Raw genomic sequence first — 27,288 nt, 5'->3', positions numbered from 1 at the left:
TGTCATGTGAGAGATGGCTCCGGTGTCCATGTACCACGAAGGATCGGGTTGGCTCAAAGTCATTGTGTGCATCGCCGACTCGATGTCTGTAGGAGTGTACGACATCGACTTATTTGAAACAGCATAAGCCTATTGAGGACGAGGACCCAAGATGCCGGACTTCCTGACCGGGCCTGGAGAACGAGCCCACCCTTGGGTGGGGTACGGGCATGGAGGAGCAGGCCACTGTGGAGGCCACCCCCACCCAGAAACTGTGGCCATTGCTGCTGCAAATTTGGTGGCTGCTGCTAGCCAGCACTACCACGACCACCATTTCCGCCACCAGTCTTCCCCCCCTCTGCCACCAGACTTGCCTCCCTTTCTACCGTTCTATTTTCGGCAACCATTCCTTTGTTGTGGCGTGTTACGTCCACGAGCACCACCTGAATTGTCGTACCCGTCATCAGAGTCACGAGAAGTGACAAGCATCATCGATGCCGAACTGGTGGCCACTTGCTTTGCTAGACCAGCCTCTTCAAGGGTGAGCATAGAACGAGCCTGGTAGAACAGAGGAAGAGGAGTACTCTGTCGAATAAGGGTACCAAGACCTTTATAAGCCTCGGTGAGACCCGAAACAAGTTGAATAACCAAGCAATTATTATCCACAGGTGCTCCAACATTCCGCAACTGATCAGAAAGGTTCTTGAGACGCTGACAGTAAGCCGAGGCATTAGGGAAATCCTCCATCTTGGTAGTAGAGAATTCTTGTTCAAGGGTTACGACACGAGAGTGTTGGTTGTCTTGGAAAATGTCACGCAACCTATTCCAAGCCTCCATGGCCGTAACAACAGGTTCGATGATGGTCTGTAAGAGATCGTTGGAAATCGTGGCATATATCCAACTAACCACAGCAGCATCTAAGGTCGACCATAACTCTTTCTGCTCAGTAGTGAGAGCAGCCTTCTCCTCAGTAGGAGGAAGGATATGATCTAGAACCCCCTTAGAACGAGCGTGAAGTTTGAAAAGCTCCGCCCAAGTGAAGTATTGCGAGTTTTCAAAATCAAGAACAATATTAATGGAGCTCTTGATATTGGTCACAACAAGTGCGGGGTGAAAAGAAGATGTGGAATCTCCCATTGAAACTGAGGAAAGAAGAAGAAGAAGAAGAAGGACAGAAAAAATAAGCTAGGGTGCAGCGGAAGAAATCACCCTAAGCTCTGATACCATAAAAGAATGTTTTCCATGAATATTTACTCCCTTCCTCATTGATATTTATACAGTTTTACAAAGCATATCTTTGGCTATAAACACGGCGGTAGACTAGGAAATAATAAACCTATCCTACAAATAAGATAACAAACAACTGTACATTTGACTAAGCTAATTATATACATAATTATCTTAACACTTTTACTAGCCATTCACTAACACTGCTTATATCTATAAGTCTACAACCAGCTACTAGACCATTACTATAAAGTCCCGGGGATCAAAAGCTAGCTACATAGAAAGGAATCACAGCCTCAATATTCACATTAGAAATAGGGACATTAACAATGTGTTTCTGAGCAGCCAACTGTAACAAGGAATCCTTAGTTCATTTTGGATGCTCCATTGATTCAGTGAGATTATCTGCAATAGTTTTTCTGCGAGCACACCATTTACATTCGAGATAAAGAAGCTTTGCTAGCTAGCCAGAATTTCAGTTACTTTGCGTGAGAGTGAACCATTTTATGATGCTCGCTTATCTACTTCAATCATCCAGAAGATTAATAATCTTCCTCTCCAGGTACATAACACTGTTCACTCAATATATAATTGCATGCGCTGTCTACATAAAAATTGAAATAAGATTTGTTTGAAATTTTTGCAGATTCCTTTTGGGCACCCAAGAGCCAATGGAGCCCAGCAAGATACCCCTAACGCTCCTAATGATGAGCCAAGAGTACAACAGGTCGCTAACGATGAGCGTGACGATACTAATTATAATAGTACCAAGTATAAATGTATTTGTTATATATTGCATATTTTTTTACTTCCTTTACTATTTATATATAGAGGACTAGTCGCTTTGTATTTTTTCCTAGTATCTAGACGTAAAGCGGTAATTGTAATCTATATTTCGTTAATTGTCATTATACTCGCGATCACTATATATTTTTCTTTACATAATCATCATCCGAAAAATCCCGTAAAAGTTCAAGTGTCTAATATGACTACGTCCCAGTTTGATGTTGGAATGGATTATATTTTGTATAATTTAAGATTTTTTATTAATATATATAATGTGTATAGGTCTAAAAAAATTTAAAAATTAAGTCTAATTATACTCTTTCAAGCTACCAAGAAATAATCGGTTTCAAGGATATTCGTGCATTATTTTTCTGTGTTTATACTATAAGGTGACATGGCTTTCAGATATGAGTTGGTCGGCTCCCGGATATTTTTGGCACGTTTCAATTGAAACTTCATTTTTTTAGCACAGGTATTCAAATTTTTCCAAAAGTGGCACAGAACGCCACATCCTCCGGGGTTCAACCCCTGAGGCCCAGAAGAAGTGGCGTTCTGGGTTTTTTTTTTGCTTTTTTCCTTTTCTCCCGGATTGAATTGCAGTTGGTGTAAAAGATTGCTAAGTTTGTAAGTGGAAAATCAATGTTGGAGACCTATTTTTGGGCCTTAATATTAAATTGTTAAAAAAATGTTTTGGTGATTTTTTTTTCTTGGATAGTCATGCAAACCTTTTTTTAGTACATATTTTTTGTTTTAAAAAATATAGTTTATATATGATTTTTTTTGGCTTTGAAAAGGGTGCCAAGGTACTCGAGTGTGCAATTGTTACGTGGGGTCATGTTTAGCAAATCTCATAATTAATTCCTAGAAAATTATTTTTGTTTAATTTTTTTCTGTTGACCAGTGATGTAAACTTATTCGTAGCGTAAATTTTACTTTTATTTTAAAATTCTTTTTGTAATGTTTTAGTTTCATGCAATAGTGTATCATGGGGGAATATTTTTTGTTGATGAGGCCTTATATTTGATATGAACTAATTTGCTGGTAATGAATACTTGACTTGAAACACAAATTCTATGACATAACATCAGTTACATAATAAAACACAGTTGAAAAACTGTGCGTAGTTCGATAGAGAATAATAAGACGATATATGAATAAAAATGAGTACGATGCAATAATACAAATATTAAGAGCCGACAATATATGAACCAGATCAGCCATCTGCATCATCAGAGTCATAATCATCCTCATTGATGTTCCAGGTATAGGATTCGATGAACGCCTTCATCTTCTGCAATTCCCTCGTTGACTCCTCAATTTCACGATGTAACTCACAGATTTCTGCAGAGTGGGTTACATTCTCTGTGGTAATTTCTTCCCTAAGAATTTCAATGAGAAATGCTGCACGGGGTTCAAGCGGTTCTTCGATCCAACGTTCGTGAATGCAAGCACCGTCGGGACATTTGATAAATCGCCTTCCTGCGTCAATACCCTTCCAGTAGTGCGCTACAACAGGTAATTTTTCATAAAAGAGTAATCCAAATTTGGGAGTGAAGACATAATTACTTTAGACGAGTATGACTTCATGAGGTTGTAACTCTCTATTTATAAGTAATTTGGTAAAGAAGACATGAGGTACTTTGAAGGACGGTTCATGTGCTAAACATACTATACAATTATAGTTCATATTCAAAACTTGATTGTGACTTGTCATTGTTGCTCTCACCTGCATTATTTTCAAAATTATGGAATCATTACCTGCTGTAAAGTGACAGGGAAACTCTGTACATGCAATGACTTTACATACAAAGCCTTATCTTTTCCTCTTTATGTCATGTATAAGATTTGATTTGTCATGTACTGTTTGAAAGTGTCATTCCACTTTAACTTTTTGACTGTTTATCTAAAATTATTGAAAATGCTTGAATGTGCTTTCAACTGTTTACTAATACGAAACAGTAATTCCAAAATAAACTGAAATGAGCACCCAACTATTAATGATAATAATATTACAACAAAGAAAGACTGTTAGGTCACACACACTATAGAAGGGGTTGAATACAGTGTGTACTACAATCAAATCGAATATAAGAACTTAAGTAACAGAAAACAGATTTTATTCAACACAATAAACTCTGTTACAATATGGAACTATCCTCTCTCAGTGATGAACAAATTATCACGAGAGCTGCTAGGGTTACAAAGAATAATAACTTCGATAATGATAACACTTATAGTGTAAACCCTATGCCTGTGTTTATATACTACACACTTACAAGATAATGTTCTAATTGATATGGAATATAATTCTGCTTCCTAAAATATATCAACTAGTTATCTTTTCTTCCAAGTATTCTATTCTTCATAGAATTCTCTCTTCATGCATATTTCATTCTGTCTTAGTCTCGATCTTCTTTCCTTTCAATCAGCCGCCTGCATTATCTAAAAGTCATCTTAAGTCCTAATATTATCTCCTGATAAATATCTTCTGATAACTTAAGTTCTGATATCTTAAGTCATGTCTTCAGTATAAGTGCTGATTTCCAGTTAAGTACTGATTTGCCCTGTTAGGTAAGATCTGAAAACTAAACACAAATCATATTACACATGACATTATCAAATATATCTAACAATCTCCCCCGACTTGTAAATTAGCATAATATACAAGTTCAACTGATATTTGATGATGTCAAAAACATTAAGTACAAATGCATGAGAATTTGACTAGATAACTACAACTTATAGTCCTTTTAGCTTTACCATCTTTAACTTCTAATAACAGCTTCAGTCTGTATACACTTCAGAATTTAAGCAGTTGTAAATCTTTGACTTGGCTTCAATGTCTGATTTCTTTGATATCAGGAGTTGTTCTGAGATAGTTTTTCAACAAACATCTCTCAGCAGATTCAAGTTCATTGACCATCCTCCTTTTAGCATTTATCAATTCAGCTATATCTTCGCCAGTTTGAAAAATAGCTGCTCTGAGATCATTTATCTTAGATTTTCTTATCTCCTGATCTAGTCTGATCAGATATGCTTTGTCAGACTCTAGATTGAATTCCACATCCTTATAACCCAGAAAAGTAGTTATAATCTTAGCAGAGTTAGGCTTCATTTCGACAATATCACCTTTGTGATCTCTGTACTTGGGACAGTATGTGTTGTCAGACTTTATAGAGTAAAGCTTCTTCTGTCTTTGAATTTGAGACTTTAAATAACCTGCAACACTATCTGTTAATCTGTCTTTCACTTGAAGTAGGAATAGAACATGTTCCAGTTCCTCAAAATACTTCAGTGGTATAGCATTCTGCCTAATATGGTATACCCTTCCATCTGTCATAAAATATAACAAGATATGTTCTTTCAAAAAGGTATGGTAAACCATTTGTACAGATTCAAGTCGATTCAATATTTCAGGAGTTGCTCCAACACCTGGTTCACTTAAGGAAGTTGGATCATTGGTAGTGTTATGTACTCTTCTTTCATCAGAACTACCCAATCCAGATTTATCTCTTGCTTCCTTTCCTGTAACAACTCTTGCTTTAAAACCACTTGTTGCAGTCTTCAAAGGTTGAGCCTGTTTAGCTTTGCTGAATCCTGGTAGGAGTATCTTTGAAGGTTTAATATGAGCAATGTGAGAGATTTCCTTTTCCTTATCTTCTGATATCAAGCCAACTTGAGCTATGTCAGAGGTTGCTTGCTTCACTGTCATATCAGAACTTACTACATCTTGACTCTGAACAACATTAGCCATGTTAGAGGTTGTTTGAAAAATCTTCTTTTGCATCAGAGTAAGATTAGCATCTTCATCATCATCAGTTATTTCTTCATCCATGACTGGCATATAAACCTTTACAGGTTCATCAACTTTTTCTTTGCCCTTAGACCTTGGATCAATTTCCATTTGTGATTTGACTTTGATTGCCTCAAAACTCGTTCTTTCCTTTATCACAATACCCTTAGGTTTTGGAAATTTCTTTTCAACAACAGAAGCTTTAGATTTTGTCTTGACATCTTCTACTTTGAGTCTAGCTTCTTCTTCCTTTAGACTCTCAAAGTCCATTCTTGGATTTTCTTTAAGAAATAACTCCTTTGAAATTTCTTCATTAAGTTCCAGATGTTCATCAGAACTTATCCTTTTACCAGTATCAGAACTTATTCTTCTCCCAGTATCAAAACTTGTTCCTTGACTTGTAATTCTAGCTTTACTTGATGAAAATCCTTTGCCTTGACCTTGACCTCTACCCTTGTTAGAGTTTCCCTGGTCATCATTTCCAACATCCTTTCCCTTCAGTGTCTGAATAGATTTGCATTTGGACTTAATCACTTCCTCCCCCTTTTTGGCATCAGCAGGTAAAAGAAGAGAGACAAGCAATTACACTGATGATTGGATCTCATTGAGTTGATTTTTGTGAGAAGCTTGATTTTTCAGAATTTCTTCAATTTTAGTGTGTTGCTTCTCCTGAGTTTTCTAAATATAGGCAATTCTGTCAAAGGCTGGCTTGAAAAATCTGTTCTTTTCAAGTTTCACATTCATATCTTGTTGGATCAAGGTTTCTTGAATTTTGTTCACCTTGGCATGAGTTGTTGAGTGTTGACCCTGAAGGTGCCTAGTACTCAATGCAGTAACTCTCAGCTGTGCCTTGAAATCATCATTTAACAACATTTCATCAGCTTTTGCCAGATGCTCAGCAAGAATCTTTTCAGAAGGAACAAAACTAACTGTGTTTCATTCCTTAGTCCACTCCTTTCCTCTAGGAGTTTCACTCCAAGGTACTGGTGCTTCCCCTGTAACAAACTTCTTGATTAAATCAGCTTTATTAACTGTTTGTTGAGGTGCATGTCCTGATGGACCAGCTGCATCAGCATATAAATTAGTGAAAAATCATTCAAGAGTTTGACAAATCTGTCATATAAATCAGTTAATGACTCATCAGGCTTTGAGTCAAAGTGCTCATACTCTTGAGTGAGTATAGTCTTCCTATTCTTCTTGATTGAATCAGTTCCCTGACACCTTGTTTCCAAAGCATCCCATATCTCTTTTGCAGTCTTGCATTGAATTACCCTATTTGACATGACATTATCAATGGCACTATGCAACAAGTGTCTTACCTTTGCATCCTTTGCAATCGATGAGATATCTTCAGCAGTGTAATCACTTTTCTCCTTTGGTACAGACTTTGCTGGCTGACCTACAACTTCCACAGAGAGTTTGGTTGCCATATGTGGTCCTTCATAAATCCTGTCGAGATATTCTGGATCTGTAGCTTCCAGAAACATAGCCATCTTCACTTTCCATATGGAATACTCAGAAGGTTTCAATATGGGAACTCTTATCGTCTCATATCGACTATGGATTATGGTTTTTGGAGGTTCTTCAGTTTTGGTGGGCTTGGTTGGGGTTTCTTCTTCAGACATGATTGTTTTTAGATCTTAAACTATATGTGTGTTAACAGATTGCTCTGATACCACTTGTTAGGTCACACACACACACACTGTAGAAGGGGGTTGAATACAATGTTTACTGCAATCAAATCGAATATAAGAACTCAAGTAACAGAAAACAGATTTTATTCAACACAATAAACTCTGTTACAATATCGAACAGTCCTCTCTCAGTGATGAACAAATTATCACGAGAGCTACTAGGGTTACAAAGAATAATAACTTCGATAATGATAACACTTATAGTGTAAACCCTATGCCTGTGTTTATATACTACATAGTTACAAGATAATGTTCTAATTGATATGGAATATAATTCCGCTTCCTATAATATATCAACTAGTTATCTTTTCTTCCAAGTATTCTATTCTTCATAGAATTCTTTTTTCATGCATATTTCTTTCTGTCTTAGTCTCGATCTTCTTTCCTTTCAATCAGCCGCCTGCCTTAGCTGAAAGTCATCTTAAGTCCTGATATTATCTCCTGATAAATATCTTCTGATAACTTAAGTTCTGATAACTTAAGTTTTGATATCTTAAGTTCTGTCTTCAGTATAAGTACTGATTTCCAGTTAAGTACTGATTTCCAGTTAGGTAAGATCTGAAAATTAAACACAAATCATATTACACATGACATTATCAAATATATCTAACAACGACTAATATAGAGCTAGAATGCATAAATCCAAAAAGGAAAAAAAGGTCACTCAAATTAGAACACAATAATTCTTGTCAAGTTTGTTCATCAGACATGTAATCATCGGAAATATAATTCTCATTCTGTAATAGTCTGTGTTGTTCTGCTTCCGTAAGCTCTCTACCAGAAGCACGAACTGATTATTGTGCTAGTTCGAACATATAATAACGACTCCTATGCAACAACATCCTGTTATTTTCCTGTCAAATACGGGTCATGGATTTAACCACTTTTTGCCTAAATTTAGACCAAGGAAGATTTTCATGAGGGCGAGGATATATGGATAGAGAACGACAAAGAGGAACCCTTACACTCATCACAATAAGATCATGTGTAAGGCTTTCAGATTCTTCACGTCGAAATGCCCATTCTCGGCGTACACCAGCAAAGTATGGGAGCTTCATGGGGTGCACCTAAGAATGAATAACTCAAGTGATCTGGCTTTCGGTTGAGCACAAGTGTGGGAGCTTCTTGAATAAATGGTTCAAAACGCTCCTGAGAAATTTTCAGCTCTGCTAACCCAAGAGAATCGAATGGCAAATCCAACTTCCTCTTCCACGGAGGTGCATTTAAAACCTGAATTTGCTCTACTTTAAAGCACTCCTCTTTAGGTGTGGGTAACTTTATTTCCTTGAACACATTAAAAGTGACCTTTTGATCATAAACCTTCATCGAAAGCTCTCCTTTTTGCATATCAATCATAGTTCGGCCTGTAGCCAAGAATGGTCTTCCCGAGATGATGGGAATCTTCTTATCTTCCTCGAAATCAAGAATTACAAAGTCAGCAGGGAAGAAGTGTTTATCCACCTTGACCAAGACATCCTCCACTATACCTCGTGGATAAGCGATGAAACGGTCAGCTAGTTGCAATGACATGTATGTTGGTTTCGGATCAGGCAGACCAAGCTTCTTGAAGTTAGATAAGGGCATCAGATTGATGCTAGCTCCTAAATCACATAAACACTTGTCGAACGACAAGTTTCTGATGGTGCAAGGAATAGTGAAGCTATTAGGATCTTTAAGCTTCGGAGGCAACTTCTGTTGCAGCACAACACTGCATTCCTCCGTGAGAGCAACAGTCTCTAAGTCATCGAGCTTCACTTTTCAAGAGAGAATACCTTTCATAAACCTCACATAGCTAGGAATCTGTTCAAGAGCTTCAGTGAAAGGTATGTTGATATGAAGTTTCTTAAACACCTCCAAAAACTTCTCAAACTGTTTATCCAGCTTTTTCTTCTGCTGCCTCTTAGGAAAAGAAGGTGGAGGATATATCTGTTTCTCCTCTGTATTACCCTCAGGAGGAGTGTGTTCCACAGTAGTCTTCTTTGGTTCCACCTCTACTTCCTTCTACACTTCTTCTTCAGCCACAACTGCATTTTCTGAAACTTGAGATTTTTCAGGCTCTTCGTCTTGCTGAATGTTAGGGCTTGCGACCTTTCCAGACCTCAAGGTGATGGCGTTCACCTGTTCTTCAACTTCCCTCTTTCCTAGATTTGTTTCTGTATCACTAGGAAGCGTTCCTGGTGGGCGATTCAATAAGGCATTAGCAATTTTACTTATTTGGTTCTCCAGAGTCTTGATAGAAATAGCATGGCTTTGGCATATAAGATCCTGGTTTTTGCATATAAGCCTCAACTCCTCCAATTCAGATTTTTCATTCGAAGATAGACCTGCATCATGATTTTGTTGTTGAATTTGGAGTTGTTGTTTTGGTGCAATTTGTTGCTGAAAACCAGGAGGGTTGAATAGCTTATTTCCAAACTGCTGGAACAGCTGTTGCATCGTATTCTGATTGTTACTCCAGCTGAAGTTAGGATGATTCCAGTTGTCAGGATGATAAGTGGCTGGAACTGGTTGCTGCGATCTCTGAAAGTTGCTCACAAACTGAGCTGAGTCACTAGATATAGCATATTGCTCCGTCACATGCGGACCGACACACAGCTCACAAACACTAATTATCTGTCTAACACCATAGTTAGCCAGATAATCGATCTTCATATACAACGCCTTTAGTTGAGCAGTGATAGCCATAGCCGTATCCACTTCAAGAACTCCTGCTACCTTTCCATGTGGCAATCTCTGGGCTGGATACTGATATTCATTAGCAACCATCAGTTCAATTAGATCATAAGCTTCCTCATAGCTCTTTGCCCATAATGCTCCGCCTGCTGCTGCATCGAGCATGGGTCTGGACTGTGCTCCCAACCCATTGTAAAAATAAGTGATGATCATCCAATCAGGCATTCCATGATGAGGACACTTCCTAAGCATCTCCTTGTAGCGCTCCCAAGCTTTACTTAACAATTCTCCCATTTGTTGCGCAAATTGAGTAATAGCATTCCTGAGTGTAGCTGTCTTTGCCATAGGGAAGAATTTAGTAAGAAAATTCTGAGCAAGATCTTCCCAAGTAGTAATCAAACCAGCTGGTAGAGAGTGTAACCAGCTCTTAGCCTTGTCCCTCAGAGAGAATGAGAATAGTCTCAGCTTCACAGCATCTTCAAAAACACCATTGAACTTGAAGGTGTCGCAGATCTCTATGAAATCCCTAATGTGTGTATTGGGATCTTCCGTTGGAGAACCCCCAAACTGGACTGAAGTCTATACCCATTGAATTATGCCAGGCTTGATCTCAAAGGTATTAGCTATGATAGATGGCTGGATAATGCTAGATTGAATGTCATTGATCTTGGGTTGAGAAAAATCCATCAAGGCTCTCGTTCGTGCTGCTGGATCTCCCATTGTAATGAGTACCTGAAACACAAACAAATAAACCGTGAAAGTAAAAGAATTCGAGTCAGTGAAATTTAACGACCACTGATGACAAGCACATAAACTAAAAATTAACACCGAGTCCCCGGCAGCGGCACCAAAAACTTGTTAGGGCGAAAGCATGCGCTAATATTCACAAGTATACGCGTTCGCAAGTAGTATAAGATATAAATCAGATTTGTTCCCACAGAGACTGGTTTAGGTTAAGTTCAATTTATGTACCTATGCAACAATGTATGGTTATCGCTCAATGCTAAGACAAATAACAAATTGGGTTTTTATTAAACTAAGAGATTATACTAAATAACATTAACTAAGAGAATTGAGGTTGAGTTACTATATATGACAAATATGGGATTCTAACTTCATTAAATACTTCATTCAATAGCCTTTTCGTTCTTAACCTTAACATGTCATGGTGATGACACTAATCAGATAACACGAAACTGATAAACGCCAACTTTCGTTGCACGAGTACCATTCTACCAGACATCTAGAAAAGAGATAGAAGCTGAATAGGCACCAATTATATTGAGACCCTATATGTCTATAAAATTTGATAACATAACGGTTTAAGCATAAGTTATCTATCTTGATTACATAGGGCAAGTAAAACGGTTAGAGTTACCTACGAATCATGCATACACATACATGAACCTATGCTAGCATGGCAAGTTCTAAACCTCTATATTCACCGTCGCTTCAATATAGATTAACACGCTATCTTATATGTTAGCTACACACATAAGACGAATAAGCACAACCAATACTAGGATATCAATCAATCACCACACACCAAGATATCGAAACAAATTAACTATCGAAATCCATAAGTAAATCCGCTAGAACCCCATGACAACGATTAGTTCATAATTGAACTCATCATCACCATGGGTTCCAATGAAAGCATGGTATAAACAAGGTCTTAATAAACTGAATAATAATTAAAGTACGAATAAACGAGATCTAGGTTCAGCAAGAACGAAAACGAGCATCCAAATTTATAACTAATTCAAAGAATCACAAGTTGAAAATAGAATCTTCTTTTTCGGAGTTGTTCTGTGCTTCTAGGTCTTCTCCTTGGTATCCCAATCTTCCCGGATGATGCAAACCCTTTTTTTTAAGTATATATACGCCCCTAGTGGACCTGGACCCTTAAAATCATCAAATTCCACTCAAAAAAGGCTTTTTCAGCGAAATCAACGACCAGCCGCGCCTGGGAGGCCGCTCAGCTCTCCGGGAGGCCGCTCAGCTCTCCGGGAGGCCGCTCAGCTCTCCAGGAGGCCGCTCAGCTCTCCTGGGCGGCCGCTCAGCTCTCCTGGGCGGGCGCTCAGCTCCTGTCTGGAATTTTTTTTGATGAATCTTGTTTTGGCCATAACTTGAGTTCTACTCGTCCGAATTAGGCGATTCAACTGCCCACGCGAAGCTATTGAGATTCTATACAACTTGACAATGGCCTTGGCTTCCAAATCTGATCACTTTTTATCATATTTCCTTTAAAAGCTCATTTCTTCATATAACTGATACCTGAAATGCAATAACACAAAAACACATCAAAATACCAACAACTTGAGTCCCAAATACCAATTTAAGCTTGTAATAAAGCGTTCCAAGTGGATATAAAATCCACTTATCAATATCCTGCACTTGCATAACCAACTAATTCTACTTTTGAGTCATTAAAATAAAATAAACCCATGTCCATTGCTCCTCGGAGATATCTAAATATTTGTTTCACACTAGTCCAATGTCTTTGAGTTGGAACAGAACTATGTCTTTCCAATAGGTTAAGAGAAAATACAATATCAAGACGTGTACAATTGGCAAGGTACATTAGTGCTCCAATGATACTAAGATATGGCACTTCTAGACCAAGCAGTTTGTGACGGCCTCAACCTCGGGGTCAGGAGCTGACGTGACTAAAATATAACAAACCACAAATATAACCTACTAATTAAACATTATTACACCAACACGACCCTAAACTAAGTTCCGATACAGGTTCAAATGTTATTTAGGTTACAAAACTACAACTAACTTATTCAACAAGACCGACACTCTAACTTATTACAGCAACTCATCAGACCTCATTGTCTGATACAAAATACCTCGGAGGAGCCATGTCCTGAAGGGGCTGAGACTCGGTTATGCCAAGGTCGGATGGGTCTTCTAGACATCTGTAATATACATATACAAAACCAGCTGCAAGGGTGAGCAATCAATTGCTCAACAGTGCCACTATATGAATAACAAGTAAAACAGTTTATATAAAAACAGTTATAGGAACAGAAATCATAACTCGTTTATGAAAACAAGTAAAACAGATATAAACTAGATATCAATATCTAGCATGCTCTATAAAATGTATCATCAGTTGTGTGATGTTTGAATACCAGAGTCCAATTTTAGCATGCTATTTTCATTTATAAATCCACTGTTCCATTATAGGAAACACAAAATCATCTGTTACGTTATGGAACCACCAAATCAAAATCAGATATATAATTGGACGAATCCTAGTGATAGCTGATCAGTCCATCCCACCATAAACCTGTTCTGGAACTCAGAGACTAGCTAGGTCTCTATCACGCTGGACTAAGCAGTTTAAATAGGGTGCGCAACCAACTTAGCCTCATACGCAAACCCGCTGGGCCGTTACGGGCCTCTTACGCAACCATCCAATATCTGATTCATTTTGTCCAGTTTTCCAAAACCACTTATACCTGTATCTTTTAAAACAATTATACCACAACACACTTTCCAAAACGTTTCCAATTTTAATCACAATCTAGAGATAGGCATTTTCAGAAGTTACTTTTCCCCCAAAACATAAGTTAACATAACATTTTTAAACACGGGAGATACGTAACTTAAAGCGTTCTGTTCCAGTACGTAAATTAAATCAATATTATTCATATATACTGAACTGTAAAAGATTGGTTCATGGGTACTTGCCTTGTGAAGCTTAACAACTAAAACTGGCTTGACTTTAAACCGACATTACTATTGAGTCCTTCGACTTGAACCTACGGAACCGAAACATCCTAGGTTAGACGACCAGTTATGCTTGATATATCCTCTCTAGACACTTTACCCAATGATAACGATTCCCGACTCATACTTATACGAATAATATAGTACACGTAATAATAATACACGTAACAATCAGGGTTTGATTAGTATTTATTAAAATATATACGCTCGCCTCGTATTTAAAATAATTTTTCTGAAAATTTGGACAACAACTCCTTTATTTATAGGCCTACCCGTCGAAACATCATCAACGTCAAATTCCCAAAAATTCACAATCCATAATTTATAATTCCATACAACTCGCAACATAATTTTTTATTTAGTTTCAAAAATAATTTATACGAATCGCTTTATTTGTTTTAAATATTTAGGACTCAGATAAAAATCATCACCGTCCACCGTCTGCTCGTAAAAATTCATCGCGGACGGCGGTAAATTTTTCGGGGCACCCGGTTATTCGGATTCCAACTCAAAATTTTTACCGATTATTATTAATAATTCCCGCTCAAAATTATTTATTTCACGAATACTCGATCAATAATTTTTTGCAAAAAGAATTAAAAATTCCATTTAAAAATAACCATTCGAACCAACACAGGGAATCAACCACAAAACACATAGCACACACGCGCTATACGCGCCACCACACACCACCACAGTCAACACTGCACACACCAAAACACACACATACACTGAGCACACGAAACATAAACAAATACACAGAAATAAATATATACATATATGTGTTAGAACAAAACCGAACAGGGAGCCAAGATACCCGAAAATGAAAGGGGTGGCGGCCAGAATCGTGAAAGTAGAAGGAGGAGAAAGGGAGAATGAAGAGAGAGAGGGAATAAAGTGGGATGGAGAGAGTTACAGAGAGAGAGATCGAGAGCTGTGAGAGAGAGGGGAGAGAGAGTCGAGAGACAGAGAGGATGAGACGAGATAAAAAGAGATGATATTAATCCAACTCTCAAAAATTTAGCTGCCACATTTCCGTTAAGCCGCCTGTCCAATAAAAGGGACACGTGTCTCTTTTCTTGACTGAAACCCGATTTATAACACCGAACCGTAAATTTAACGATACATATCGTGTGCGAAAATCCACCGAGATAATATCAAAATAATTCTGAAAATTTTATACATATTCCGAGACTAATAAAACATAAATTTCATAATTTTTAAATTATTTTTGAAACACAACTTATACCCGCATTTAACGATTAAACGAAACAACACGCGGGTGAATTTAATCCCAAAAATTTCCAAAATAATTTTAAAATTCTCAAAATATTAAAAACTTAATAAAATATGAATTTCATAATTTTTGAAGAATTCTAGAATTAAATACTGATTTTACAAATAAATGAAATCAGAAAATTATTTAAAGATAAATAATTAATGAACTACTGATTTCTAAGTTTTATAAAATCCCAAAAATAATAATTGAAATTATAAAACCATAAAAACAACTTTAGAGACAATCCAAATATTTATGCAAATAAATTTGCAATAAATCCACTTTTAGAAGTGAAAATAAATCAATCCCGCTTAATAATCAATTACGCAAACAAACCCTGTACATCAATAAATCACACATGAATAATAATAAACAACACACATCTGACAAAACCCATATACCTATTTTATTTATTTAATAATTCAATAATTACACATTTAAATATTACAAAAATACACGAGTCGTTATATCCTCCCCCCCTAAAAAGATTCTGTGATGAGAATCTTAACTAATTAAACAAGTGAGGATATTTGTCAAGCATATCTGACTCTAATTCCCAAGTAGACTCTTCTACCCGAGGATATTTCCAAAGTACTTTACCGACAAGAATAGACTTATTTCTAAGGACTCCTCCTTACGATCTAGAATCTGGATTGGTTGCTCCACATAGGACAAATCTGACTAAGCTCGAAGGGTTCATACTCAATAACTTGATTCGAATCAGGGATGTATGGCTTCAACATGGATACGTAGAACACATTATGAATATGTTACAACTGTGGCGGTAACACTATCTCATATGCAACCTTTCCTATTTGCTTCAAAACTTCAAATGGCCCTATATACCTGGGGCTGAGCTTACCTCTCTGTCCAAATTGAACTAACCCTTTCCAAGGTGATACCTTCAACAATACCAATGACCCTACCTCAAAGCTCATATCCTTTCGATGTAAATCTGCATTCTTCCTCTGTCTATCCTGGGCGGTATCTAACCTTTTTCGAATCAATGCTACTGCATCTTTAGTCTGCTGCACTAGCTCATGTCCTAGTACTTTCTTCTCTCCAACTTCATCGCAATACAAATGCGATCTGCACTTACGTCCATATAGGGGTTTTTTGGGTGGCATTCCATTTCTAGCATGATAACTGTTATTGTAAGAAAACTCAATCAATGGTAGGTGATCATCCCAGTTTCCCTTGAAATCCAAAGCACAGACCCTTAACATGTCTTCTATTGTCTGAATCGTTCTCTCACTTTGGCCATCTGTCTGAGGGTGATAGGCGGTGCTCATGTTTAGCTTAGTTCCAAGACACTCTTGAAATTTAGTCCAAAACTTTGAATTGAATCTTGGGTCTCGGTCTGATACGATGGACACAGGAACTCCATGTTTGGTTACTATTTCGTCAAAATACAACTTAACTAACTTTTCTAAAGAATATCTTTTGTTGATAAGGAGTAAATGTGCTGACTTTGTCAATCTGTCAATGATTACCCAAATAGCATCATGGTTCGACTTCGTCTTTGGCAATCCTATTACGAAATCCATCGCAATCTCTTCCCATTTCCACTGTGGAATCTCTAAGGGTTGTAGCAATCCACTTGGCCTTTGATGTTCTACTTTTACTGTCTGGAATATATGACATTTGCTCACCCAATTTACAATTTCCTTCTTCATTCCTGGCCACCTGAAGTTCTTCTTCAAGTCTTGATACATCTTGGTACTTCCCGGGTGAATAGAGAACCTAGAATTAGGAGCCTCCCGTAAAATCTCATCCTTCAATTCAGTCACATTGGGAATCCATATTCTTAAAGAAAACCTGAATGTACCTTTGATATCCTTCTGAGTACAAACTTCTTCTCCAGTCAAATTATCCAATCCTTGATTCATAACTTCCTCTTGACACTTTCTTATTCTTTCAATCAATTCTGGCTGAAAAGTGATTTCATACAATTTCTCTTTATTACCTTCTAGCACTCAAACTTCAATTTCCAGCTTTTCCAATTCCCATGCTAGTTCCTCAGAAACTTTGATCTCATTCAATCTTTCTTTCTCGCTTAAGGCATCTGCTACCACATTGGATTTTCCCGGATGATATTTGATGGCACAATCGTAATCCTTGATCAGCTCCAACCATCTTCGTTGTCTCATATTTAAGTCCTTTTGGGTGAATATGTACTTCAAACTCTTATGGTCCGTGTAGATTTCACACTTTTCTCCGTACAAGTAGTGTCTCCAAAGTTTCAACGCAAATACTATTGCTGCTAGTTCCAAATAATGTACTGGATACTTCTGCTCATGGGGTTTTTACTGTCTGGAAGCATAAGCAATAACTTTATCATATTGCATTAACTCACAACATAGACCTTTCAAAAAAACATCACTGTAGATCACAAAGTTTCCCGTTTAATCTGGCAATGCTAGCACTGGGGCTGTCACTAATCTTTTCTTCAACTCTTGGAAACTTTCTTCGCATTTCTCAGTCCAAACAAACTTCTCATTTTTTTCGAGTCAGCTTGGTCAAAGGAGTTGGAATCTTGGCAAAGTCTTTTACAAATCTTCGGTAGTATCCTGCTAGTCCAAGAAAACTTATAACTTCTGTCGGGGTCTTTGGTTGTTCCCATCTAGATACAGCTTCAATCTTTACATGATCCACTTTAATACCATCCTAGGTTTGACGACCAGTTATGTTTGACATATCCTCGCTAGACACTTTACCCAACGATAACGATTCCGGACTCGTACTTATACACATAATATAGTACCCGTAATAATAATACACGTAACAATCAGGGTTTGATTAGTATTTATTAAAATATATACGCTCGCCTTGTATTTAAAATAATTTTTCAAAAAATTTGGACAGCGACTCTATTTATAGGCCTACCCGTCGAAACATCATCAACATCAAATTCCCAACAATTCACAATCCACAATTTATAATTCCATACGACTCACAACACATTTTCTTATTTAGTTTCGAAAATAATTTATACGAATCATTTTATTTGTTTTAAATATTTAGGACTCAGATAAAAATCATCACCGTCCACCGTCCGCTTGTAAAAATTCATCGCGGACAGCGGCAAAATTTTCGGGGCACCTGGTTATTCGGATTCCAACTCAAAAATTTCACCGATTATTATTAATAATTCCCGCTCGAAATTATTTATTTCAGGAATACTCGATCAATAATTTTTTGCAAAAAAGAATTAAAAAATTCCATTTAGAAATAACCATTTGAACTAACACAGGGAATCAGCCACAAAACATACAGCACACACGCGCCACCACACACCACCACAGTCACCACTGCTTCCACCAAAACACACATACATGCACACATACTAAGCACACGAAACACACACATATACACAGAAATATATATATATATATATATATATATATATATATATATATTGGAACAAAACCGAACAAGGAGACAAGATACCGGAAAATGAAAGGGGCGGCGGCCGGAATCGCGGAAGTAGAAGGCGGGAGGGGAGAACGAAGAAAGAGAGGGAAGAAAGAGGGATGGAGAGAGAGTTACAGAGAGAGAGATCGAGAGCTGTGAGAGAGAGGGGGGGGAGAGAGAGTCGAGAGACAGAGAGGGTGAGACGAGAGAGAAAGAGATGATGTTAATCCAACTCTCAAAAATTTAGCTACCATATTTCTGTTAAGCCGCGTGTCCAATAAAAGGGACATTTGTCTCTTTTCTAGACTGAAACCTGATTTATACACCGAACCGTAAATTTAACGATACATACCGCGTGCGAAAATCCACGGAGATAATATCAAAATAATTCCGAAAATTTTATAAATATTTCGAGACTAATAAAACATAAATTTCGTAATTTTTAAATAATTTTTGAAACGCAACTTATACACGCATTTAGCGATTAAACGAAATAACGTGCGGGTGAATTTAATCCTAAAAATTTTCAAAATAATTTTAAAATTTTCAAAATATTAGAAACTTAATAAAATATGAAATTCATAATTTTTGAATAATTCTATAATTAAATACTGATTTTACAAATAAATAAAATCAAAAAATTATTTAAAAGATAAATAATTAATGAACTATTGATTTCTAAGTTTTATAAAATCCAAAAAAATAATTATTGAAATTGTAATAAAAATAATTTTAGAGACAATCCAAATATTTATGCAAATAAATTTACAATAAATCCACTTTTAAAAGTGAAAATAAATCAATACCACTCAATAATCAATTACGCAAACAAACCTTGTACATCAATAAATTACATATGAATAATAACAAACAACACACATCTGACAGAACCCATATACATATTTTATTTATTTAATAATTGAATAATTACACATTTAAATATTATAAAAATACACGAGTCGTTTATAGTGTATTTGACACTTCTTGTAGGTGGATAAGCTTTTGAACTTCAAGTTCACTTTGATTTGTTTGAGGATCATAATGAGACATAGGGACTGCATTCCACAAAATTTCTTTTCTTTTTTTTATAAATTTTGTCTGATCTCCTCCTAATGCAGGAAATAATGTCTCATCAAATTGGCAGTCGGCAAACATTGCCTTAAATAAATCACAAGTCATGGGCTCCAAATATTTAATGATTGAGGGATAACCAAATCCAACATGTACCCCTAATCTTCTTTGAGGTCCCATTTTTATTCATCAGGGAGGAAATATTAGAACATAAACTACACAACCAAAAACACTTAAATGATAGATATTTGGTTCTTTACCATTTATAAGTTGCATATGGGAATATTGATGATAAGAAGTCGGTCTTAACCGAACTAAAGAAGCTGCGTGTAATTTCGCATGTCCCCATGCAGAACTTGGTAAATTTGTTTTCATGAGTATAGGTCTAGTAATCAGTTGTAGACTTATAATAAAAGATTCTGTTAGACCATTATGAGTATGCGCATGAGCAACATAATTTTCCACTTCAATCCCAATCGACATACAATGATAATTGAAACATTGGGATAAAAATTCTCCCGCATTGTCCAATCTAATTTTCTTTATATTATGATCAGAGAATTGTGCTCTCAATCGAAATTATTTGAGCAAGTAGTCGTGCTAATGCAATGTTTCGAGTGGACAAGAAATTGACATGCGACCATCGTGTTGATGCATCAATAAGTACCATAAAGTATTGAAATGGCCCACTTGATGGGGTGATAAGTCAACATATCTCCCTGAATACTTTCTAAAAATTTTGGACATTCAATTGTAACTTTTACTGGAGATGGTCTTGTTATTAATTTTCTTTGATAACAAGCAACAGATGAAAAATCTTTAGACAAAGGAAGAATTTTGTTCTTGAGGGGATGTCCATTTGAGTTTTCTATAATCTTTCACATCATTGTTGAACTCAGATGACCTAAACGATTATGCCATATAATAAAATTAGTTGGGTCCTTTAATTTTTGGTTTATCACCATATTTGACTCAACTGGATTTATAAAAGTATAATACAATCCAAATTTATATGAGGGGAGCTTTTCCATGAATTTATTTATTCATGATATAACTGACGTGATATATAAAAATTCTTCATCATTTTCATTTATTGTCTCAATGTGATAACCATTTTTACGTATATCTTTGAAACTAAAAAGATTTCTTTGTGATCTAGTGGAAAATATTGCATTATTGATGCTAAACTGTGTTCCATTAGGTAACATTATGTTTGTTCTTCCGGAGCCCTCAATAAGATCTAATGTACTAGATATAGTGTTAACATTATCTTTAGCTAGATGCGTAAAGTATTTTTGATTTTTCAACATTTTGTGTGTTGTTGCACTATCCGCTAAGAAAAGTGATTTTTCATCATTTATAACACATGAAGAGAGGCTGTTTGCCATATTTCTTCACAAAAATAAATGACACATTAATTAGAAATATACCTATCATTTCTTTTGATGATAAAATAAGAAACATATAAAGTTCAAACATAAAATCTTACGGTTCAAATATAAATCTTTACAAGAAGACAAGAACTATTTGTTTAATTAATATTGGCATCATCTCTCCAAATTTGACCACTTCCATATTGCCATCTTCAAAGAAGTTAGCCACTTCCATATGAGTAGAGCTGATTGGATTGATTTATTTCCCCTTCCAAGGTGTGCTTCAAGGTGGGTTATGTCCAAAGGATCTCTTTATTCAGTAAAATTAGTCTCCACTCCCTTTAAAGAAGTTTGATAAAGATTAACAAGGTGCTTAGAGGTACGACAAGTACGACCCCGATGGAATTTCATTCTACAACGATGATAAATGTTTTCAATCCTTCCCTTGGGCTTCTCCTCATTTTTGTCCACTTCTGGTGGTGAGATTTCTTAAAATTTGAGAATTTTTGGTGATCATGGCTTGATCACGTCCAAAACCATGCCCATGTCCACGGGCTCGCCCACATCCATGCTCACGCCCACGTCCAAATTGCTTATTTTGTTCATATTCATTACTAGTCACAACATTCGCTTCAGAGAATGGTGTTGAACCAGTTGAATGTGCTTGATAATTTTTCAACAAGAGTTCATCGTTTTGCTCGTCAAGGAGAAAATTGATATAAGTTTAGAATATTTTGTGTATCCTCTTTCACGATATTGCTGCTGCAGGAGCATATTATTGGCATGGAAAGTGGAGTAGGTTTTTTCTAACATATCATTATCAAATATATTTTCACCATATAATTTCAATTGTGAATTAATATTAAATATTGTAGAATTATACTCGCTAACACTTTTAAAATCTTGTAAGCGCAACTATAACCAATCATAGTGAGCTTTTGAAAGTATGATAGTTTTCTGTTGGTCATATCTTTCTTTCAGATTATTCCAAAAAGTTGAGGGATCTTTCAAAATTAAATATTTAGCTTTCAATCCCTCATCAAGTTGGTGGTGAAAAAATATCATAGCCTTTGCCATGTCTTGCTCAAATGTCACATTTCCTTCTTTTATGGTGTCACCAAGACCCATAGTGCTAAGATGAATTTTAACATTTAATATCCATATCAAATAATTCTTGCCGGTGACATCAAGTATATTGAACTCAAGTTTCATAAGATTTAACATTGCAAGTACTAAAAAAATAGCATTCAAATTAATTTAAGACAATAAGTAAAAAAAAAGATTCTATATTATGAATTTAGAATTTAATTATGCACCACATATAAATGTCTTTATAAACAGGTGTCACCACTCTTCTTTAACATTAGAAATTGTATCCAAGGTCAGATATAACTTATGATTTCATAAAATTTTCATAGTATCATAAACTACTTATTGTAGCACTTAAAGCCTAATTAACTTAGAGGCTATTTTTAAGAAAAAAATAAAATTTGATTTTAGTGTATATATTTCCAACCCAACATGTAATTATATGATGGGGACCAAAATTTATGCATTGACTCATGAAATACACCTTTTTTATTCTAGTGCAATATAGAAAATTAAAACCCAAAATCAGGACATACTTACTAGTCACTACTGTATGTATTCTAAAATATATTGGTGCGTATAGGTTTTGTTATTAAATCATATTTGCACTTAACAAGAACTAGGTAAACCTAAAAATATCTTTTGAAAGTCATGTCATGAAATTATCAATCTTATTTCTAACGCAAAACAGGAGATATGCTACTATTACCGTTGAAAGCAACATAATATGAGATCACTTAATGCAAACAAGTTTGACAACTAAGGTAAAAAGATCAAGCAATCTATAACTCATAAATTATAACTATACACCAGGATATAATATTTCATGCATATTAAAGTAAACATATGTGCATGTGAATTAATTTAAGAATTTTAGAATACATAGTGTTAATCATGGGTGCATATAAAAGCAATCATATATGTTGTGCAAGACATGCATGTACTATAACAAGACTAAGTCAAATTGAAAACCCTAAGTAAGTTGTATGGTAATCTATGTTTGCATTGTGTATTAAGTCTGTAAAAATATAAATAGACTAGACTGGATTATTTTTCTGTAAACAGTCTCAAGCCTAAGAATAAGCTCTGGAAGAAGATCATGCCTCAGAGAAAGTATGAAGAAGCTTGAAGTTGAATAAATCTATTTTATAAAAAACATTCTAAGTCAAGAAGTCTACACGTCACAGATTTTGTGTTATAGAGAGGTCATTCGAGAACTTCAGAATGACTTATCGAGAAGTCAAGAAAGGCTACTAGAGAACTCAGAAATATCGACAAGCAAACTTGAAGACATAAAGAATGGAGATATCAACAAGTAACTTCTTCACTAGAGAACTCAGATTTATTGATAAGCCAATTTATCACTAGAGAACTCAGAGTTATCTACAAGCCAATATATCACTAGAGAACTCAGAGTTATCGATAAGCCAATGTGAAGACATGAAGATGAGAGATCTCGACAGGCCAAATTCTCTTATAGAGACTCAGAGACTTCGACAAGTCAAAACAACTATATAGTGATAAGAGATCTCGATAAACCATTATACTTATCGAGATGTCAAGTTCTCTATATACCAAACTGGTGATCTCAAGGCAAAACTCAATGTACAAAGTGCAGACCAGTTAAATATCCAAGATTATCATTCAACAAACAATCCAATCAGTTGGATTGACAAGTCTATAAAAAGCAGCTTGAAGAGTACAAGATCAAAGGCCAAGATTAACTGGAAAAGTATAGTCACCGACGTGCAAGATTATAAAAGATACACTAAGCTAGAAATAGAAAGATTTGGTTATCCAAAAATAAGGTTTAGTACATGCTATTGCATACTGTGTAATAACCAGTGTTTACTGTTCTATAAAGTAAACACTGGATGCTTTATTTTAAGATTGACAATTAGATTAGAAATCTTGTATTCTCTCAAGGAGGAAGCTAAGCTCTTTCTTAACAGAGAGCCTAGAAATTTTGTAGCAAGACATTCTTAATTTTAATATAAAATTAAGGTTCTGTTTGGGATTGCTGTTAAAAATTGTTGTGCTGTTAGAAAAAGTGTTGTTGTAAAAATTAGATGACTATTTGGTAATTTTTTTGATACGGATATGTGTTGATGCAAAAGATTAAAAATAATGATGCTTTTGGTAAGGTTTGATGGTGAAATCAGCATCTGCTTCCCGCAACAGCTGAAAAGCAGCTTTTCTAAAAGCATGGGGGGACTTGCTTTCTCTAACAGCAGCTTTTAGGCCAAAAGCACTTTTCTAGAAAAACAGCTTTTAAATTTTACCAAACAGTTTTTTAACTGTTTTTCAGTGAAAAGTTGTTGTTGCTGTCTGCAACAGCAATACCAAACACACCCTAAGTGAGATTTGAAAGATCCGTGTTCATTATTATTATATGTTTAATTTCAGTATTAACACATTTCACTACAAGGTTTAATTTACTTTGTTCACCACCATAAATAAATCAAGAGAAACAGAAAAACACAAAAACACAAAAACACATTCACCCCCTCTGTGTGTAATTCATTACCTAACAAGTGGTATCAGAGAAAAATCTAAAAATAAATAGATTCAAGATCTTGGAAGAATGAATACACAGAAAATCAGTAGCATCAAAATCCCTACTTTTGATAAGACTAACTATACTATATGGAAGAAGAAAATGTTGTTGTTTGTCAGGATGGCTAATCCACTATACATTCAGATTCTCAAGAATGGGCCCTTCACTCCTATATTAAGAGTTGAGGAATCTACAGATGGAGACATGGTCATTCCAGCTCATTATGCTCCTAAAGATCCTTCTGAATACACTGATCCGGAGAAAGAAAAAGTCGCCCTAGAAAGTGGCTTGCAGCTGATCTTAATAGAGTCACTTGACAATGTAATGTACAACAACATTGTCAACTGTGACAGTGTTAAGCAGATCTGGGAAAAGATAGAGATACTGTGTGAAGGAACAGAGGAAGTTAGGTCAAATCAAAGAAGAATACTAATTTCACAGTATGAGGGTTTCATGGCTAAGCCAAAGGAAAGCATTACTGATGTGTTTGAAAGGTTTAACAAGATGATTTATGAATTGCAACTGCAAGATAAATATTATGAAGCTGAAAAAGTGAACTTGAAGTTCTTCACACTCCCTGACCATTTGGAACAGAATATTTCAGCGATCAGAGAAGGGAGAGACTTGAGCAGATTAACTCTGGAAGTTCTATATGGAATCTTAAAAACATATGAATTGGAAATGATTCAAAGGAAATCATTAAAAGCTGATCAAGGGAATGTTGTAGATGGTTCAAGTGCTCTTATTGTTAATGAAAGCCAGACCTCTAATGATGAGCCAAGATTCCAAACTCCAAATGTCTCAACTAGTGAGCAAATAAACAATGATTCACATGAACAAGTCATACTGGAATTGGAAGAAGATGAGTTCTACACCCTGGATGAACTTGATGAGCTAGATCAATCAATGCCTATCTGGAAAGAAAGTTCTCTAACATTAGAGTAAAGAAGCCAAGATTATTCAAGGGAAAGGGACAATCATTCAACAAAGACATCAGCTGGAAGGGAAAACGGAAGTGCACACCTGATAGAAACAATGGCTACAAAACTGGATCTATTGACAGATAAAAGATAAGGTGCTATAACCGTGATGAACTAGGCCATTTTGCTACGGAATACAGGAAACCCAAGAAAGCAAAGAAAGACAAAGCTTATCTTGAACTGGAAGCAAAGTATTAAGCTCTTCTGAAGAAACAAAAAAGCAAAGCCTATATTGCAGAAGGAAAGAGTTGGGATGATTCTGATAATGATGAAGATGAAAAAGTTAGAAATTATGCATTTATGGCCTTGGAGCAAGGAGAGTCATCCTCATCAAAAACACAGGTACCAACTGTTACCACCATTGATTTAAATGTGAATCAATATAAGGAAACTTTTGAAAAGATGAACACGGAAATATTTCACATTCATACAAGTATGGTTGCTATAAATGAAGAGGTTAGCAGACTGACAAAGATAAATAAAAAGATTGAAAATGAGAAACAAGAAACTGAATTGTTGATGATAGAGCTTGAAATTGTGAAACAAGAAAATGCATATTTGAAGAACAAGCTCAAGTGTGCAAATGAGATTGAAGTAGTGTTAAGGGAGAAGCTAGAGAAGAATGAAGTAAAATTGAAGTCCTTCAAGAATGCAACTGAGTTGGTTGGATTATATCATGAGAAAAATAAACCATGTGCTTACATAGCTATTGGATTTGATTATGAGGTTTTGAACATCAAAAAGAATGTTGCAGATGACAAAGACAAGAGCATTTCCAGTGAAGATGTTCCAGTAATACTGAGAAAAGTAAAGTAACCTATGTTCAAGGCTGGAGAAATTAACTTTAGTGAAAATGAGTTGATAATCAAACAAGAGCTAGCAGATAAAGATGCTGCAAAGACAAGTGAAAAAAGCGCTCCTGCTACTGAATTTAAAATGAAGCTCATGGATCCCAAGATTCCAAGACACTTGTCAAGGAAATAAAAACTGAAGATGCAAGAAAGAAGAAGAATAATAGAAATGGGAAGATTGGAATAAATAAAAGCAACAATTTTACTTATGTTGCAGATGCTCCCAGGAAGAAATGTGAAAAATGTGGCTCTGTGAATCACCTAACTTATCTTTGTAAAAAAATGGTTAGCAAGCCAGTTGAGGGAGCCTGCAAGTATAATGAAGCCAAGGCAAATGATCCCTATTCATTTTGTGACAAGTTTGATTGCATTCCCTGCATTCTAAAAGTAATGAAAAGTTACCACAAGCTGAGAGTAGATCTCAAAGATGTCAGTATTGGATCTACAGCTTCAAGGGAGAATGCACAAACATCTATGAATATTATTCTCTCTGAGACTTCTAACTCTAATTCTGCTAAATCAATTAACAAGAAGAAAGTATCCAACACTGCTTGGGTTGCTAAACACACTTAAAACTTATTGTGTGTAGGGAAAAATGAAGAAGGTCATATAGATTATAGACATTGGATTCTCCAGGCATATGACAGGTGATAAGGCCCTGCTATCAAAATTTGAGGAGAAGGCTGGCCCTTTGGTGACCTTTGGCGACAACAATAAAGGATTCACAATGGGATATGGCAAGATTATTTCTGGAAATATTGTCATTGATGATGTAGCA

The 27,288-nt window shown here is 35.8% G+C and overlaps 1 protein-coding gene and 1 non-coding gene across 2 annotated transcripts; one reads left to right on the top strand and one right to left on the bottom strand.

Annotated features, from left to right (window-relative positions):
• Positions 1-369: 369 nt before the first annotated feature.
• LOC141680539 (uncharacterized) lies at positions 370-1,116 on the bottom strand. The gene has a single exon (XM_074486737.1). The coding sequence runs from the start codon at positions 1,114-1,116 to the stop codon at positions 370-372; it is 747 nt and encodes a 248-aa protein (XP_074342838.1).
• A 9,259-nt stretch (positions 1,117-10,375) lies between these two features.
• LOC141682053 (small nucleolar RNA R71) lies at positions 10,376-10,482 on the top strand. The gene has a single exon (XR_012559457.1). It is a non-coding gene; the product is annotated as a small nucleolar RNA R71 (small nucleolar RNA).
• The last annotated feature ends 16,806 nt before the right edge of the window (positions 10,483-27,288 follow it).

The sequence above is a fragment of the Apium graveolens genome, chromosome 8, assembly GCF_009905375.1.
Source record: "Apium graveolens cultivar Ventura chromosome 8, ASM990537v1, whole genome shotgun sequence".
NCBI lineage: Eukaryota > Viridiplantae > Streptophyta > Magnoliopsida > Apiales > Apiaceae > Apium > Apium graveolens.
Note: the sequence above shows the minus strand (reverse complement) of the source record. Positions and strands in the feature narration are given on the sequence as shown.

What these genes read in the sequence shown, in the direction of transcription:
- LOC141680539 (XM_074486737.1), bottom strand. Translation starts at nt 1,116, where the DNA reads ATGGGAGATTCCACATCTTCTTTTCACCCCGCACTTGTTGTGACCAAT.